The sequence below is a fragment of the Sciurus carolinensis genome, chromosome 6 (genome assembly GCF_902686445.1).
Source record: "Sciurus carolinensis chromosome 6, mSciCar1.2, whole genome shotgun sequence".
NCBI classification, from domain to species: domain Eukaryota; kingdom Metazoa; phylum Chordata; class Mammalia; order Rodentia; family Sciuridae; genus Sciurus; species Sciurus carolinensis.
In genome coordinates this window covers 107,204,931-107,221,856 of record NC_062218.1, presented here as the reverse complement: position 1 = coordinate 107,221,856, position 16,926 = coordinate 107,204,931, and the positions used below count along the sequence as shown (strand labels likewise).

Below are 16,926 nucleotides of genomic sequence, written 5' to 3'. Positions count from 1 at the left end.
ACATCGAGGCAGGCAGGCCTCTCTCTCTCCTCTTTGCAATGTGGGGGATAGAACTCAGGGATTCTCTCCCACTGGGTTACATCCCCAGCCCTTTCTATTTCTTTCAATTTCTTTCTATTTCAGGGTCTCACTGTGTTGCCCAGACTAGCTTGAAACTTGCCGAGGCTCGCTTCTATCTGTGATCCTCCTGCCTCAACCTCTCAAGGATGAGGGCTGACAGTCTTGTAACTTGGTGCCTGGGGCTCCTTCTTCTGACCCACCTGCTCTTTGGAGGCAGAGGTTTCCCCACCAGGCAGTTTCTCTCCCTTCCTTCCCCTCCTGAGACTAAAGCAGTTAGGAGAAACACCAAACATTCCATGCGAGAGCTGGTTATCACAGGAAGGAAGGGAGGGAGGAGGGTTTCATTGTTCCAGCAGGGAGATCAGAGGAGGAAAGAGAAAGGTGTCAGAGTGAAGCAGAGGCCTGTGAAGGGAGAGATCTGCTGGAGAGGACTGGGCGTGGGGTCTCGCCATCATGGCAGCAATCACTGACAGTTGCTGGGCACTTGCCACCTGGCAGGCACTGTGCCAATGCTCTCTAGAATCTTTACAGGAACTATTCTACAGACAAGGAAACTGAGGCACAGGGAGGCAAAATCATTTGTAGAGGATCACACAGCCAGTGAATGCTGCTTAGGTCTGGGACTTAAGGCACGTCTGTGTGCCACCAAAGTCTTCCTAAGTTGCAGGTTAGGATGATGAGGCTCAAGAGGTGAAGCCTCATCACTATGTCACTGTGTCTGTATGCCTTTGGAGCAGATCTACTTCTTTGACTCAAATTAAGGCACCAACCCCTTGGCAGTGAGACCTTTGGCAAGTTGTAAGTTCTCTGTGCCTCAGTCTCTTTATTTGTAAATTGGGAACAATAACAGTCCCATTGTGGAGGGTGAGGCTCTCAGCACAAGGCATGGCACAAAGTAAGTGCTCAATATGTGGTGACTCTCATTGTTCTGTGTGACCACAAAGATGCAGAAGTGGGGCCACACGTGCTGGTTACAAGGATGAATATTTCCGCCTAAAACATGCAAGAGTTCTTCCTTCCATCCTTCCTTCCGACTGAACCCAGAGGTGCTTAAGTACTGAGTCACATCCCCAGCCTCCTCCCCAACTTTTTATATTTTATTTAGAGACAGGGTCTTGCTAAATTGCTTAGGGCCTCACTAAGTTGCTGAACCTGGCTTTGAACTTGAAACCCTCTTGTCTAAGCCCCAGAGCCAGTGGGGTTACAGGGGTGTGCCACCACTCCTGGCCCTTTTCATTGTATTTTTTAAGGGCTAGCTTGTCTAATGATAAAGTTGGCTTCCTTCATAGATTCTAAGCTCCCCATTCCAGGATGTACATGATTACAGACCAGAGAAGCTCATAGCAGGGATGTTAGAGGACTCAGATAACTAGAGGGAACTGGGGTCTCCACATGAGGGCTCTCTCTTGCAGATATCCAAGACCCATTTCTATACATGACTCCCAGCTACATGCAGGGAACCTGGGCTCAGGCTCTGATCCCTTCTATCCTGAGCAAGGCTTGGTTCTTCCAGGGATAGAATTCAGCTCCACCAATGGCATTCTGGGGAAGAGAGGAAGGAAAGAAGGGTGGGAAGGCAGGACTGGGAGTGGGCCCCACTTACCTTCAGCCATTCCTCGGCCTGCTCCCGGCTCTGCAGTGCCAGCACCAAGACCTCGGTGGCCCCCTGGGTGAAGCGCAGCTCATGCCTCTTGTGCCGGCTGTCCTTGGGCACATAGATGACGCTGCAGGCATCCAGCGCCAACCTCAGATGTGGCTGCCGGTCCTTGGAGCTTTTATAACACTGGACAAGGAGAGAAGGGGTCAGAGCCTTCTGGAGTGGAGGGTAGAGCAGGGAGACACCCTCACACAAAGGCTTGGGGCACCCAAAGTCTCCAGGGAAACCTGACCTACCCCACAAAGACCTCCCCACTCAGTTGAGGGTACTGCGCAAGGACTTGGAGATGCCAAGGGTGTCCTTGGGCGGCTTCAGGCACAACTGCCTAGTAAGAAGAGGCAGACTGTAGCACAATACCAGAAAGACCAGTTGGGTCTAAAGAAGCAAAGAAGAAATGGGCTGGCTTGGGAAGAAGCTACAAGAAAGGGTTGTACGGCAGGAATTCGGAAAAGGGAATCTCACAGAGGTGGAGGGCTGACCTTGGAAGGTCAGTAGTTTCTCAATAATGATTCTGACTCCTCCATTCTTATCATGAGACCAGCATTACCTTGGTGGGAGAAACTGACAACGACATCACAGAGAAGGAAAACCATAGGCTAATTACTCTTATGACAGTGGCAGAAGCCCTCAACAAAAGATGAGCGAATGGAATCTAGACACAGAAAAGGAGACCACATCAGGACCAAGGCAGCTTTTTCTAGGAACACAAACATGGTTTAACATTCAAAAATCAACCACAAAATTCATCAAATAGACAGAAAAAAGGAGAAAAACCACACATCTCAATAGTCAGAAAAAGGCGTTTGATAAAATTCAGCATCCATTTGTGATATGAACTCTTAGCGAATCAAGAACAGAAGGAAGGGGATCTGCCTTAATATGGTAATAAGGAACATTTACAAAAGCCTGCAGGAAAAACAAACGTCAGTCTTAATGGTGAATTATTAGCGCTTCCTCTAGGGGTCTGGATGGCCAGGCCTGGTTCTCACCACTCTACTTACACTGTGCTGGAGGTCCTGACCACTGCTGGGCGTCCAGAACAGAGAAAGCACAGGGAGTGGAAATAGGTCGCCCTGACCCTTGCATTGGTGCTGGCTTGGGATGAGTTTTCACTGCCCCAGGGTGACAAGGGACTTGTTTCACATGTGTCTTGTCAGCAGAGTATTTTAGGAAGGAGTTATTATTTTTTCTGAAATTTATGCTCATCTTCCCATTTTGGAATTAAAGATATGTTTTCTTCTATAGTGTGTTATATACTAACAAGTGCTACAGAAGATCAATTTTATGAGACAAAGGTGTGGAAATCAGGGTGGAAACAGTGGTCATCTCTTGGTCTATGGGATCATGGGTATTTTTTTAAAAATTACTTTTCATTATGTTTTTCTCTAATTTTATAAATAAGCACGTTAGCTTGCATAATGAAAAACAACAAATAATGTTTTAAAGTGATAAAAAAAATTTCTTCTCTGACAAAACAAAACAAAAACCTTGGGGAGCTTACAGCAGGTCTTTAAGGTATGTGAGTGTGAGTGTGTGTGTGTGTGTGTGTGTGTGTGTGTGTGAATTTTGCTTGTGTGTGGTTGTCAGGAAGAGCCCTGGGCTTTGAGCTGTGTGCAAGGCCAGGCCAACAGTCCCGAGGCACAAACATGTGAGTCTGCCTGAGGCCACTCACCAAGAGCTGGTCCTCCTTGATGACGGTCAGCTGCTTGGCCCACTGCCCGAAGCGCTTTTTCCGTAGCAGGAAGGCACATATCCTGCAGTCCCTCACCAGGTGCATAGAGGCCTCCTCGGAGGGCCACTGGTGCCTGGGCTGCGGTCCCTTCCCGTCCTCCTCCTCCTCATCGTAGGACTCATAGGAGCTGCTCATGGCATCCGAGTCATTGTCTGTAGGCACCACAGGAAAGGACCCATCATTGTGCTGTCCCAGGGAAGACCCCTGCTCACCCCTCTGCAGGTACACTGCCCTGACACCCTGAGACCACAGAGGGGACCACCACAGGGCATGGTGTTGGTGAGGACTAGAGACCTCCCTCATGCAGGGCACTGTGTTTTGAATTTACCACTTGCTTTGTGATCTTGGTGACTTTACTTGGGGAGCCTCAGTGTCCTCCTTTGTATGGTATCTCCATAAATAACAGTACTAACTCAGTCAGCCTCTTCAACACCAAGGCGTGGAGAATGTTCAGCCAAAACATTGTCATGACCCCATCACCTCTGCAGCCCTTGTCTCAGGTGACCCTCACACCAAATCCCCATCACAGATAAGGAAACGAGGCTCCCCTCAGATCAGTTATCAAGTCAGGGCAGAGGCAGGATTCCAGGATCCACACTCCTATTCCAGGGGCCTTTCCACTGAACCCTGGGGTCTCAGGCTTTGGGGATCTGTGGTGACCATGGTCTGGGTGTTGGGTCAGGCACATGAATGCCAGGGGCTGGCTCTTTGTGAGGGCGGAGCTGGTGTGAACTTACAGGAGTTCTTCAGCTCGCCGTTCATCCTGGCTGCAGGGTAGCTGCTGTCTGCATCCTCATAGTAGCCGTCCACAATCGAGTGGGCTGGGCTGCAGCCATCTGTGGGATTGTCAGGAAGAGTTGAGCATGGAGAAACATGGACAGACCCAGGTGCAGAGCTAGGGGCAGGGCTGGGAGGCCCTGGATACCTTGCCATTGTCAGGGGATAGAGTAGAGCTCAGGGCAGTCCCAGACTGGGTGTAGGGACTTGTCTCTGCATCTTATCTGCTCTGGCTCTCAACATACCCTGAGTGCCCTTGCCCCAAGGAGCTGCCCTGCTGGGCCTGGTCACACCTCCAGGCCTATGTTTGTACTATTCCCTGTGCCCTCTTCTGCCAGAAAACTCCTACATGTCCATCAAGACCCAGTTCCAAGATCTTTCCTCTGACCTTCCCAGTTGTATCTCTTCATGACAAAGGGCATCAGGTGTGTGCGTGAGAGAGCATTTTGGTCGCCAATCTGGTCATGTACTGCAGGGAGTGGTGTACCAGCTGTGGGGCTCAGATCCTCCTCCCTATTCTGCATACTCCTCCTCTTCTGCCCTCAGACTTGCCACTCACTTCCTAAGATGCCTGCCCCCTTGTCTTGGAAAGGCGATTTTCCTTCTAAACTTCAGGAACTACGAAGGAAGAACGGGACCACAGAGCTAATAATAATGTACATATGCATGCCTGCCACAGCTATTGGAGCTGAATTGTCACTGCACATTCTCCTTTGGGGCTGGGAGGTGGTACGGAGCAGTGCAGTGGCGAGCGGGCACCTCCAACTGTTGTGCATCAGAATCACCTAGGGGTTGTTTTCCAATGCAGATTCCTAGGCTGCATTCCTAGAGATTGGGATTCCCTGGAGTGAGTTGGGCAGAGGAATCTACACTGAAAAAAATTATTTGATAGGAAATTTCTGAATATACATAAAATAGAAAATGTATCAAACTAATGGATTGGAACAAATTTATTCAACAAATTTATTTTTTAAAAATACGAAAGGTCGTTTTGATATAGATAGTCCCTAGGGCTCAGCTGGAAGTTCAGTTGGTGACAGGTGTGTGCTTGGGCTCTGTCAGAGTTGAGCTCCAATCCTGTCTCTCCCAACTCCTGTGTGAGCTTGGACAGAGTACAGCTTCCTGCATTCTGATCCTTCACCCAGGAAGTGAACAGCTCCCACCATGGATTAGTGATCTCATGCACGTAAGCTCTGAGCCACAGAGCTTGGCACACATATGGTACCAACAAATGCCAGCTATCACTATCATTGCCTTTTTTGATTCTCAATGCAGGGAGGTAGGTTAGGCCCCATTTTACAGATGAGGAAACAAGCCACGCGTGACTGGTTTGCTAGACAGAGCTTGGGTCAGGACTGAGGTTGCCAGCTCAGTGACGGAAGCAGACCCTCTCCTCCAGGGGTCTTCCTCAGCCCAGTCCAACTCACTCTCACACCACACTGCTCTTCAGAGCTCTGCTCTGGGTTCCCAGCCCCTCCTTTCCATCTGTTTCCTGAGGACAGCAGCACTGAAGTTCCCTGTGACTGGGACTTTCAGATCTAACTCCCAAGAGGGACTCTGGGCTGCCTTTCTCAGCAGGCATCCTGAGGCCTCAGATGTGGCCACACACCGGTGAGGTGAACTGGGGGTGTAGGGCCAGGGCAACGGGGGCGGGGGAGGGGAGGTGTGTGAAAGGACAGGGTGAAGCATGGCAACACCTGGCGGGCGGCATGCTGTGTGCCAGAGGAAGGATACTCCCTGATGGGCTTGGCACAAGATCCCTGGACAAGGTCCCGGCTCTTCCTGAGGCCCTCCCTTCCCTCCTGCCCCAGGATCCCAGCTACTCCCAGGAGGGTGCTTCTGTGCCCTGTCTGAAAGGGAAGTGAACTCTCTGGGAAGATGCAGGAGCCTCATCCAGCCGGGGGGCTTGACCTGGGATTGGGGCCCAGCAGCACTTCTTCCCCCTCTTCCTCCCCTGCCCTGGCATAGATGAGATAGGAAACGTTGTCTGTTTTACACCCAAATAGCTGCTTGCAGTGACATGGAACTTGGGACAATCAAGGCCGAAGAGGGCAACAGATCATCTGGTCCAGCCCTACCACAGTAAAAAGGTACAAAATTACCCAAATGTTTATAATTGATAGGTATACGCAACATAGTACAGATCCATGGAACATCATTCAGAAAAGAATGAAATTCTGATCTGTGCTGCAATACGGATGAACCTTGGAAACATTATAAGTGAAAGAAGTCAGACAGAAAAAGTCACATGGCATGTGAGTCCATTTATATGACATGCTCAGAATAGGGAAATCCATGCTGGCAGAAAGAAGATTGGAGGTCAGTAGAGGCTGGTTGGAGGGGACAGGGAACTGACTGACTGGTGAACAGCAGTTTCCTTTGGGATGATGAAAATGTTTGGGAACTAACAGTGATAGCTGTATGACACTAAATGTGCCAAATGCCACTGGTTGGTTATTTAAAAAATGGTGAAAGTGGTCAACTCCTTATGTCTTTTACCACAGTAAAAAATAAAATTCCCCACGGCAAAAAGGTCAAGCAGTATAAAAGAATATGAATGGAAGAGTGTGTTCCCTTTGTTCAGATTTTTTTTTTTTTCTTTTCGAGACAGGGTCCAGCTATGTTGCCTAGGTCAGCCCTGAACTCCCAGGCCCAAGTGATCCTCCTGCCTCAGCCTCCTGAGTAGCTGGGATCAGGGTGCACACCACCATGCCTAGCTGAAAGAAGAAGCATATTTCTCAAATCACACATCACATTCATTCAGTGCTAGGGTTGGAACCCAGGCCTCAAGCATGCTAGACAAGTACTGTATCACTCAGTTATACCCCGAGCCCCGCTCCCCTGATTTCTGTTCATTTCACTCAGGAAAATCCCATTACTATTTCTTACATATCCTAGAAAAATTGTTAGGATGAATGTACGAATATGTGTTAAAAAAAAAACCCAACTAGAATCATGTTATATGCAGTATTTTGTGTTTGATTTTCTTAAATGACTATATCTTGGAATTTGTTTCTGATCAGCACAGGCTTGTTTGAACATTCCAGTGCTTCTGGATGATAGGGGAGCATCACACTAACATTGTCATATACAAATTCAGCTCCACTTGCTGGGTCATCTAAAACCATAAAATGGTTCCTTGTGTACAGTTAAGTCCCTGTATTCAAGAGAGTGATAGCATCTGATCCTCAAAGGAACAGCCACCTGTTAATTCACTGCAGGGAAACCATGGAAGATCAGGGACTCTTCTTTGTGATAAATTTAAATGATTTTCAAAGTTAATTTATTCCAGTGCCCTCTATATAATTTTAAAGAGCATACCTGCAGTAAAAATATGTACATGGAATATCTTTAAAAGTATTCATTATAAATTATATGTGTAATAAACTATTTCAAGTACATGCTTATTAAAGTATAAATGCTATATTCATAGATTTTTAAAAAATGTGTTGAATTAAATATCAATATAGCTTCTAAGATTTCTGCCAACATCATTTTATGAATGTCTGGGATGTGCACATTAGAGACCTTTGGTAAGACCATGTGTCCTATCTTTTTTTTTCTCTCTTTCTCTCTCTCTTCTTTTTTCCGGTGCTGGGAAGTGAACCCAGGCCTTGCACATGCCAGATAAGCACTCTACCACTGAGCAACACCCACCACATACCCTATTTTACCTGCTGTTGGCTTGATAACCTAACCCATGGGTAAGATGTGATTCTACTGAAATGCACCAGATGGGAGCAGTTGGATTAGCAGCAGTTTCAGTGCTCAGCACAGGTTGGTTTATGTTACCTCCTTCCTAGTGCATCCATGTGAGTATATTTTTGTTTTTGGGGTAGAGGAACAGAGGTCCAGAGAGGAGAAATGGGTGGTCCAAGGCCACACAGAACTGAGACTAAGCCAAGTCCTTGGCCCCTGGGCTGTGCCCATCAGTCCACCAAGATTGGCACTGAGAGGCCAGAAGCTCAGAGCGACCCCTCCTTAAGAAGTGGTGACCTGGCTGGGCAGGTACCAGGCCTGGCACTCCAGCTCCTGCAGGACATGGACTCACTTAGAATTGGCTTCTCAGGAAGGAGAAGCCCAAACCCCCTAAGGGACCAGAACTTACTGTGGGAGCTGATGTACTCAGGGGACTTGCCCGGTCCCAGAGGAAGGGCCTCCTCATAGTAGTCCTCAGGGGGAGGCTTGTTGGGCAGTGGTGGAGGCAGGTCCTCTGCCTGCGTGGGGACAAGAAGGTGTGTAAGACCAGATGGCTGGAGGGTAGAGCAGAGGGGAGCAGCAGAGCAGGAGGGAGCAAGGTTGGTGGAGCAGGAGGTGGTAGCTCCTACGAAGGGGGAGACCCTGAATGGGAAGGCAGCCATCATTTAAATAAAGTCGCAGAGCTTCCAAAACTTAAGAGTGTATTTGTCCTATGTTTCTTACCCCAAGTTTTTAAGCATTAGAGCTTCTCTATAATGGCTGAAAGTTTTGTGGACTGCCAAACCATGGTAGTTTGACTGTCAATTGGGCACATGCAGAATTACAAAAAACTACCATGAGTTCCCCAATCCTCTGCCACCACATCCACATAAGAGGAGCAGTAGGACACATATAAGCACAAGGCCTATTATTTAGTGAACAGTTTAGGCTTTGGGCCAGGGGAACCTCAACTTTATAGCTAAGTTCTGTCACTTACTAGTTGTGGGACATCAGACATATCACTTGCCCTCTCTGAACCTCAGTTTCCTTTTCTGTAAAATGGGGGATAGCTGTTGTACCAAGCTCACTGAGTTGCTGTGAGCATGCGAAGTACACATTAAGTTGTCAACAATTGGTACCACTGATGATGGCAATGATAATCCATTACTGAGTTGACAGACACTGCTTGTCTCTAATTCTGTGATAATAACCCCCAAGGTTGGGAACCCTAAATCTGGTCCAATCTTTCATCATCCTTGTGGGTGAAATCAGGCTCTGAGAAGGGAAATGATTTGCCCAAGGTCACACAGCAGAGTGGTGGGGAGGGCAAAGCCCCCTACTCCTGGTCCAGAGCATTTCCCAGCACCTCTATATGCAATTTGAGGTAGTGGTGGTGATGTGCTTCAGGTCTAAGGGGACAGACCAGCTCACCACATCCTCCCTGCTCAGCAGGACCACGGTGCACATGCATGGGGCCATCAGAATGCTCATTTGTGCTATTTCTGCCCTTAACCACCACCTGGGAGAGAGAACAGGGTCCTGCACACAAGGAGGTCCCAAGTGTGGTGTGAGAGCTTCCCTCACGTTCTCTAGAGGGGCACAGGGCTTGAGGGTGTGGAACCCATGGCTCACATTTCTCAGAGATGGGCTCTTGGCTGGCTCAGGGCTAGTTCCTTTGCTGGGCTCCCCATCATCCTCTGGCATGTCCCGAAGGTCACTCAGGTCACAGTCTACAGAGGATCAGGGTATTGGTCAAGAGAAAAACCAAAGATTAGCCTGACACAGAGGGGAAGAGGGTTGGATTTGGGGTTTGGAGGCTTCTGAGTGAGGTTGGGTTTTACCACCAGCTCCACCAATAACCTGGTCACCCCACCCCCTGCCTCGTGGGTCTTCCAGGGCTGTCAAGAGTACCAAATCACATAATGTTTGAGATTTCTGATGGTTGTGTCATAAAGACCCAGTGTTCTTCCTAGGCCTGTCAGTCCCAAGAGCTCCTGCCTAGACTACAGATTTCTCCCTGTGGTGAGCAGTGCTCTCTGACCCCGGATGGAGTTGGGCTGGCACACAGCCTCCTACACACTGGCTTGGCTGCTCCCAGGCCAGGCAGTCCTCCGCTGAAGCTCTCATTTTCTGCTGAGATGCTGAACTTCTCAGTCAGGTTCCCAGGTGGACCATGCTGACAGAGGCCATGGTGGGTGAGATAACCCCTTCTGTACTGGACTCTGACTCATATTTTTGTTCCTACTGTTCCTCAAATCTCAGGAACATTTCCATAACTGTAAGTTCCAACTACATTTTCAGAGCTGACAGAGCCCAGAGAACCCAAAGTGACTCCATGATGCCATGTCAGAGCCAGGCCCAGCCGCCTGGGAGAGATGGTGTCAAAGCTGAGGTCAGGAGAAGCACTTACCAAATTCTTCGAAGAGGGACTCCACGAAGCTGGGCCCCGAGTGGAGGTCGGCAGTGTTCACGTACAGGTAGGAGACTTCCTTAGCTGGAAGGGAGGGGGACACACTGGCAGTGAGGCAGGAGGGAGGAGTCTCCCCACCCTGCATGGACTTCGTTCCACAGGGACACAGCACTCCCGTGGCAAAGCACATTCCCATCCTGTCATTGCACTGTTTTCACATTTTGTTTTCATTTTTACTCTGTCACTGAGGATCTGTCTCCAAGTAAAAGGATACCCAGAAGCCTACTGTTATGGGGCTGCTCTGGGGATAGTCAGGGGACAGGGGTTCAGTGAGCATAATGGGAAAAGCACTGCCCCTTTCTTCCTCCCAAGGGTCCTGTGAAGGCAGCAGAGGACATCAACTCTGTTTTTTGGGAAGCAAGGCTTGGAGTCAGTGCAACTTCCCACAGCATCCCTCAGGCTCCCTGAGGTTGGTGAGACGAATGGCACCATCAACTGACTTGGAGTGTGGAGGGAAGGCTGGAGTGGGTGGGAGGAGTGAAGGGCAGACACATGGGCTTGGGGCCACAAGCAAAGATGTGGGGACCTGTGCAGCTCAGGAGGATGATGCGTGCAGGAATGTAAGCCTGTGCAGGAGGGTGTGACGTACACGTGACTGTGTGCCAGGGGTCTACCTGGTGTAGGTCAGAGCACGTATTTTTGTGGATGTGTGTGTGCTGTGTGCACATGTGGTGCACGTTAGCATGTGTTGTGTGCCATGTGTGGTGCATTAGAGTACACTGTGTGAGTGTGTTGTGTGAGTCACGTGAGAGTGTGTTGTGTGTCCTGTGTGGTGGGTATGTGAGTGCAATGTGTTCTTGTGTGAATCCGTGGAGGGCCGGGGCTGGAGGAGGACAAAGTACAGGACCGAGGTGGAAGAGCAGCGTCTAAGTGAGTGAGGACATTAGACCAGAGCATGACATACACAGAACCCGCTGTGCTATGAGCTTCGATGTCCCCTTGCACAGGCCCTGGGGAGTTACTGAAGGTTCTCGAGGAAGGTCAAGGGTGGTACTGCTGTATGAAAGAGGCTCCGCCGGGCTCACCTGGGAGGGGCTGCAGGCTCTGCAGGATGGAGGCCACGGCCATCTTCTTCTCCAGGGTGCTGTCACTGAGGTATTCGTGGTCCAGGAGGCTAAGCAGCCCAGTGAGCTCCGGGAGCAGCTGCTCCAGCACTGGGGAAAAAGGCCGGGGGCCAGTCAGGGTTCTGCATTCAGGATTTGGCCCTCCCCACCCACTGAAGCCAGGGCGGCAGGGGCCAGAGAGCAGGGCCTGGGGCAACGGGGAGAGGCAGGGCCCTCACACAGCTGTTCCAGTGCTGGCCACCCGCCTCCTTTTGGGGGGCCCTGCTTATTAGCCCTGTGGCCTTCCTCCGGGTCTCCTCACACTGCCTCAGACCTCACATGGCCCTGACTGGAGGACTGTACCTCCCTGGACTGTACCTCACCCTGGCCACTCTGAACCCAGGCAGCCCTGGGCAGAGGCACCCAGGCCTCCCTTTGTCCCAGTCTGTTCTCTGCTTTGAGGGTCCAGCAGGGCTCAGTCGGGCTCAGGCCAGAGCCCCTGGCCATCCAGGATACAGGCAGGAAGGGAGCCTTCCTGTCCCATCAGTTCATATGCTTCAATCTCTGGAACCTTCTGTTTCCGGTGCCTTGGCCAGAGCCAAACTAAACATTAACCCTTCCTACCCCATGCCCAAAGCTAGCATTGCCATTCTTCTCATTCTCACACCAGTGCTTCTCAAACCTGGGTATGTGTGGGAACTACCTGGGGATCCTGCCAAATGCAAACTTCCATTCAGGAGGTCTGGAGTGGGAACTGGGAGTCAGGGTCCAAGTTCCCGGGTCTGTGGCCAAAGTGAGTTGCAAGATCCTAGAGCACAGAGTCCTTTAAAGACTAGAGCATACCAAGACCATGATGTCATTGGTTTCCCTGTCCCAAACAGTGACTTGGGACTTGGTTTGTATTAAGGCCAAAGACCAGCTTCATCACAGTGGTAGCATTGTCCTGCTTTGTGTCTTACCAAGCCCTTGTGTGTGATGATGAAAGCTAATGTGCATTGAACAATGCTAAGACCTTTATGCTTATTGTACCTTTTAAATATGGTATCAAGCATTTTCTTGTCTCCATCATATGGAGGATTACACTGAGGCTCAGAAACATCTACATGATTGCACAGCTACTACTTTCTGGCCGGACTACTTTCTTCACTCTAGTATCTTCACCATGGAACTATATTGCCTTGCAGTATTTTACTCGAGTTTTGAGGTAGGTCTCAGGTTCACCCTTACATTTTTAGATGAAGAAACTAAGGCTGAGAGAAGGTGAGTAACTAGCTTGAAGTCACAGAAGCAAGGTGCTAGGACTTCCACTCTGGCCATGATTCCTAGCTCCATGTGATTCTCTCCACCCTGAATCCCCTGAGGAAGCAGGAGACTCTGATATGAACCCGTGGGGTCTGGAACATGTACAAGAGGCTGTCACATCCTGCCTAAGAAAACTGGCCTTGGAGTTAGAGTGCCAAGTTCAAATACGAAGCTGCATTATTCCTCAGCTCTGGGACCTATGACAAGTTACTAAGCTTGCCAGTGGCTGAGTTTTCTCTGTGAGGGGAAGCTAACAACAGCACCTGCTTCATCAGGTGGCTGTGAGAATTTCTTCCATCAAGCATGTCCATGCCTGGGCCAGCTCAGAGCAGAGGCTCACCACGAGTCAGCTGCTCTTCCTGCCTCTGCGGGCTTCACCCTGCTGACCTGCACTGTGCAGGTCTCCGAGTGTCTGTCTCTCAGCAGGTGCTGAGGCTCCAGAAGGTGTGGGCTTAATTGTTAGTGGCGTCTGCTCAGCTTGGAAGCACTAGGTGTGTTTGACAAGAGAAGGGATGTACAGATGACCACACTTGGATTTTCTTTTAAAAGGAAATTGTCTGTGGAGATAGTGGCATTGATGGAAAAATGTGACATTGTCGTCTCTCTGCAGCAGTCCAGCTTCTCCTCAAACTTGCAGAACATAAGTTAAAGACTGGTGAGTCCAGCTTACCTCATGAGTGCTCCCCACTGCTGGGCACTGAGCTAGTGGCTTTCCAAGCCTCTTCCCGTCTCACCCCCATGCACTCTGTGAGTAGCTACTGGGATACACATTTTCCACGACATGCTGCCCAGGCTGAGGAGACCTAAGGGATGGTTCTCAGTTTCAAAGGGGTGGAGTCCAGCTGATTCCCAGGCTGTGGGATTCCTAGATCCGCTGAGTGGTACAGCTCCAGGGGGCGCTGCTGAACCCACAGCAGGGTGAAAGGAGCCTGGAGACCTGCTGCTCCCAGAGCCTGAGCCAGAGAAGAGAGGGTTCTGGATGGCTGGACTCCTCCTCAGAGCAGGAATTCACTTAAAGTCATTTCATCCAAAGTTTAGTTGTTGGGAAGGAAATCTTTTCAGATAGAATCACAAACTTCTCTGACACCCTTAGGGACACACCAAATATCAGTTAATGTAATTTGAAAACATTTACTGAATACTAAATATGTGCCAGGGGGGCCTCTTGAGGGTTAGGAAAAATTAACAAGATATTGTCCCAGTAGCCATCTTCTCTATTCAGTTCCTCTCTCTCTCTCTCTCTCTCTCTCTCTCTCTCTCTCTCTCACACACACACGCTGCGTGCACACTCACGTGTAATGACTCACGGGGAAGTCCTGGTAAATGTAGTAAGGCAGGCACCAGGGGCAGCACGCATTGCCCAAGGCCTGCAGCCGTGGTTCTTATTTACAAGTCCCCAGTGCTGCTCTGCTTTCCTGTGACGAGGTCTGAGTTCAGGGTTGCTGGGCAATTTGGCTCACACCAAGCATTCTGAAACACTCCTAGTGTCAGGATTCCTTTAAACTTTTAGACATTATGGAGGACCCCAAAGAACTTTTCTTTTCTGGGGCTTTTTATCTGCCAATGTTGACTGCATCAACAATTAAACCTGAGACATTTTAGAACCACGAGAGCACACTCTTGGATTGGTTTTCAGAGCTACCACGCTGTCCCCTGTCCCCTTTGGAAATCTCCACTGCACACTCACAGAGAATGAGTGAGGAAGTCATGTGATATCTTAGTATTATATAAAAGCAGTTTTGACCTTGTGGACCCCTTAAAAGCATGTTGGGGACCCCTCAGGTATCCCCTATCCCAAACCATACCTCGAGAACTATTGTGCTCAATGAATGAGTCCAGATGCTCAGCTTATTGAGTTTCTTTCTGTTTTTGCATTATTGGGGATTGAACCAGGGGCATTTTACCATGGAGCCCTTTTAATTTTGAAACAGGGTCTTGCTAAATTGCTCAGACTGACCTTGAACTTGCAATCCTCCTGCCTCAGCCTCATAAGTAGCCATGATTACAAGTGTGCATTACCATGCCTGGCAGCTTTTTGGGTTTCTTAAGTCTCTCTTTCTTTTTCTTCTCCCTCCTTTTCTTCCTTTTCCTCTCTTGTTTCTTTCCTTCCATCTGTCTGTCTTTCTGCTGTGAAGTACCAACACTTTCTTGCTGCTTTTAGCAAGTGCTTCCATGTGGCAGTATTCCTGCTTCTAACTGCTCTGCCTAACTGCTTCCAGTATGTACAATAAGCTTTGTTACTGTTGTTTCTAATAAGAACAATGTGGTTCTGGGTGAGTTCTCTGTATTTATCACACGAGCTTTAGTATCCAAGCTTCATAACAGCGTTTTTTGTTTCCTTCCTGATCTTTGATGGTATTCTTCGCATGGGACCTTGACTTTTAAGTGCCTTTCATTTAACAGGGATGTGATTACTCAAGTCCAAACAGATGGGAAGAGAAGGAAGGGCCTGAGTGAGTCAGGGTGAAGCTGATGAAGAGTGACGGGCTGCCACCTAGTCCTGGTGTTGGTTTCAACAGCCACAATCTCAGCTCAGTGCAGCAAGGGCTGGCAGAGGCAGTGCCGGGCTTCCTCTCCAAGCCCTCCTGCTGAGGGCTCTTGGTGTGACTTCACCAGGGTTCCCAACTCTTTCGCTGGGGACCCCTTCACCTGTGGGTGGGTGGCCCTCACTGTGGGGCTGACATTCCTTCTCTCTCTCTCTCTTTTTTTTTTTTTTGGTACCAGGGATTGAACCCAGGGGTGCTTAACCACTGAGCCACATCCCCAGCCGTTTTTTATATTTTATTTAGAGACAGGGTCTCGCTGAGTTCCTTAGGGCCTTACTAAGTTGCTGAGGCTGGGTTTGAACTCAAAATCCTCCTGCCTCGGCCTCCCAAGTTGCTGGGATTACAGGCACGTGCCACCACGCCTGGCCTGACATTCCGTCTCTATGGCTCACTCCACACTGAACCTATTTGAATGGCAGAGACTGACTGTGAGGACCTCAGAGAAGAAAAACAGGCTACTCAAAGAGAACACCAGATGTAACAGGGGGATCTCACCTGATAGAATCTTTTATACATTGTGGATACCAGAAAACTTCAGCCAGCACTGGGCTCTTCCAGAACAATGCAGACTCACCCCAAGAAGACAGCCTTCAAGTGTAGTGAATACAGAAGTGCTTTCAATGACAGCTTTATCTTTAGTACCGGAGAACCAACCACAGGGATTTAAACAATCAGAGAATTTAATTTGGGAGAAGTCATATGGGTATGATGCAAATGACAATAATTCTGGCCCAGACTCATACATACCACTAGGACAACAGCCTCAGATTTTAGAAAGACTAAGAGTTTTCCAGGGGTTGTTAGAAACGTGAGTTCCTGGACCTCCTACCCAGAGTGATCTGGTAGGCCTGTGCTGGGATCCAGAGTCTACATTTAGGCACTCCAGGTGATTCAATTGCAAAATACTCCACCAAACATACTCCAGGGGACATCTATGAACTTCAGAAATGTGGGGAAACCTCTCATACACCTTAAAAAAATCACTGGACTGACTCTTGGATAACTGAGAGTCAAGGGAATTAGAGCCCCAAGAGTAGATGGGAAATGGCTGGAACATGGAGTCTTTGATTAGGCACAGTGGTGGGGCTTTGGGGATAGACTCATGATGAGTACTAGGATTTTTTTTTTTTTTTGGTGCTGGGGATGGAACCCAGGGTCTCATGCATGTAAGGCAAGCACTCTACCTCTAGGTTACAGTCCCAGCCCTGGTATTGGGCTTCAATACTGCCAGTTTCTGAGTTGAGCAGAGCCCTGGTTTTGTCTTATGTAAAATGGGAATAGTGGGATCCCAACCTCACGGGCAGGGAGGACTAAGGTCATGCTGTGAGGCCCTTAGCATGATGCTGTTCCTGGAACAAATACTCACTAAATGACAGCCATATTGCTTATTGTTGTGTCACTTGCTATTTCCTGACACTTCCCAGAACCATGCAGATTCCAAAGAACTGATCAGATAGTATTTGGTGACAGATGTGTGACTGTTTTAACAAGATCAGTGAGGACAGGGCCTGAATCTTGATCAGCACTTGGTAGATGCCCAGTGAACATTAATTCAATAGACAATATTTTGATGACCTAGTCTAATCCCCTCATTTTATGTATATATGTATGTATGTACTTATTTATTTATTTTTGGGTATGGGGGATTGAACTCAGGGGTG

At 49.0% G+C, this 16,926-nt stretch overlaps 1 protein-coding gene across 2 annotated transcripts in view; it reads right to left on the bottom strand.

Moving 5' to 3' along the window:
- Afap1l1 (actin filament associated protein 1 like 1) overlaps positions 1 to 16,926 on the bottom strand; it is a 61,404-nt gene that overhangs the window by 23,002 nt on the left and 21,476 nt on the right. For both annotated transcript variants that reach the window (XM_047556919.1, XM_047556920.1), the window contains exons 2-8: positions 11,400 to 11,528; positions 10,315 to 10,398; positions 9,537 to 9,634; positions 8,335 to 8,443; positions 4,187 to 4,285; positions 3,390 to 3,601; positions 1,664 to 1,843 (exon numbers count right to left, since the gene is read on the bottom strand). In XM_047556919.1, coding sequence (XP_047412875.1) covers positions 1,664 to 1,843; positions 3,390 to 3,601; positions 4,187 to 4,285; positions 8,335 to 8,443; positions 9,537 to 9,634; positions 10,315 to 10,398; positions 11,400 to 11,528 — 911 coding nt within the window. The remainder of the gene's footprint in view (positions 1 to 1,663; positions 1,844 to 3,389; positions 3,602 to 4,186; positions 4,286 to 8,334; positions 8,444 to 9,536; positions 9,635 to 10,314; positions 10,399 to 11,399; positions 11,529 to 16,926) is intronic.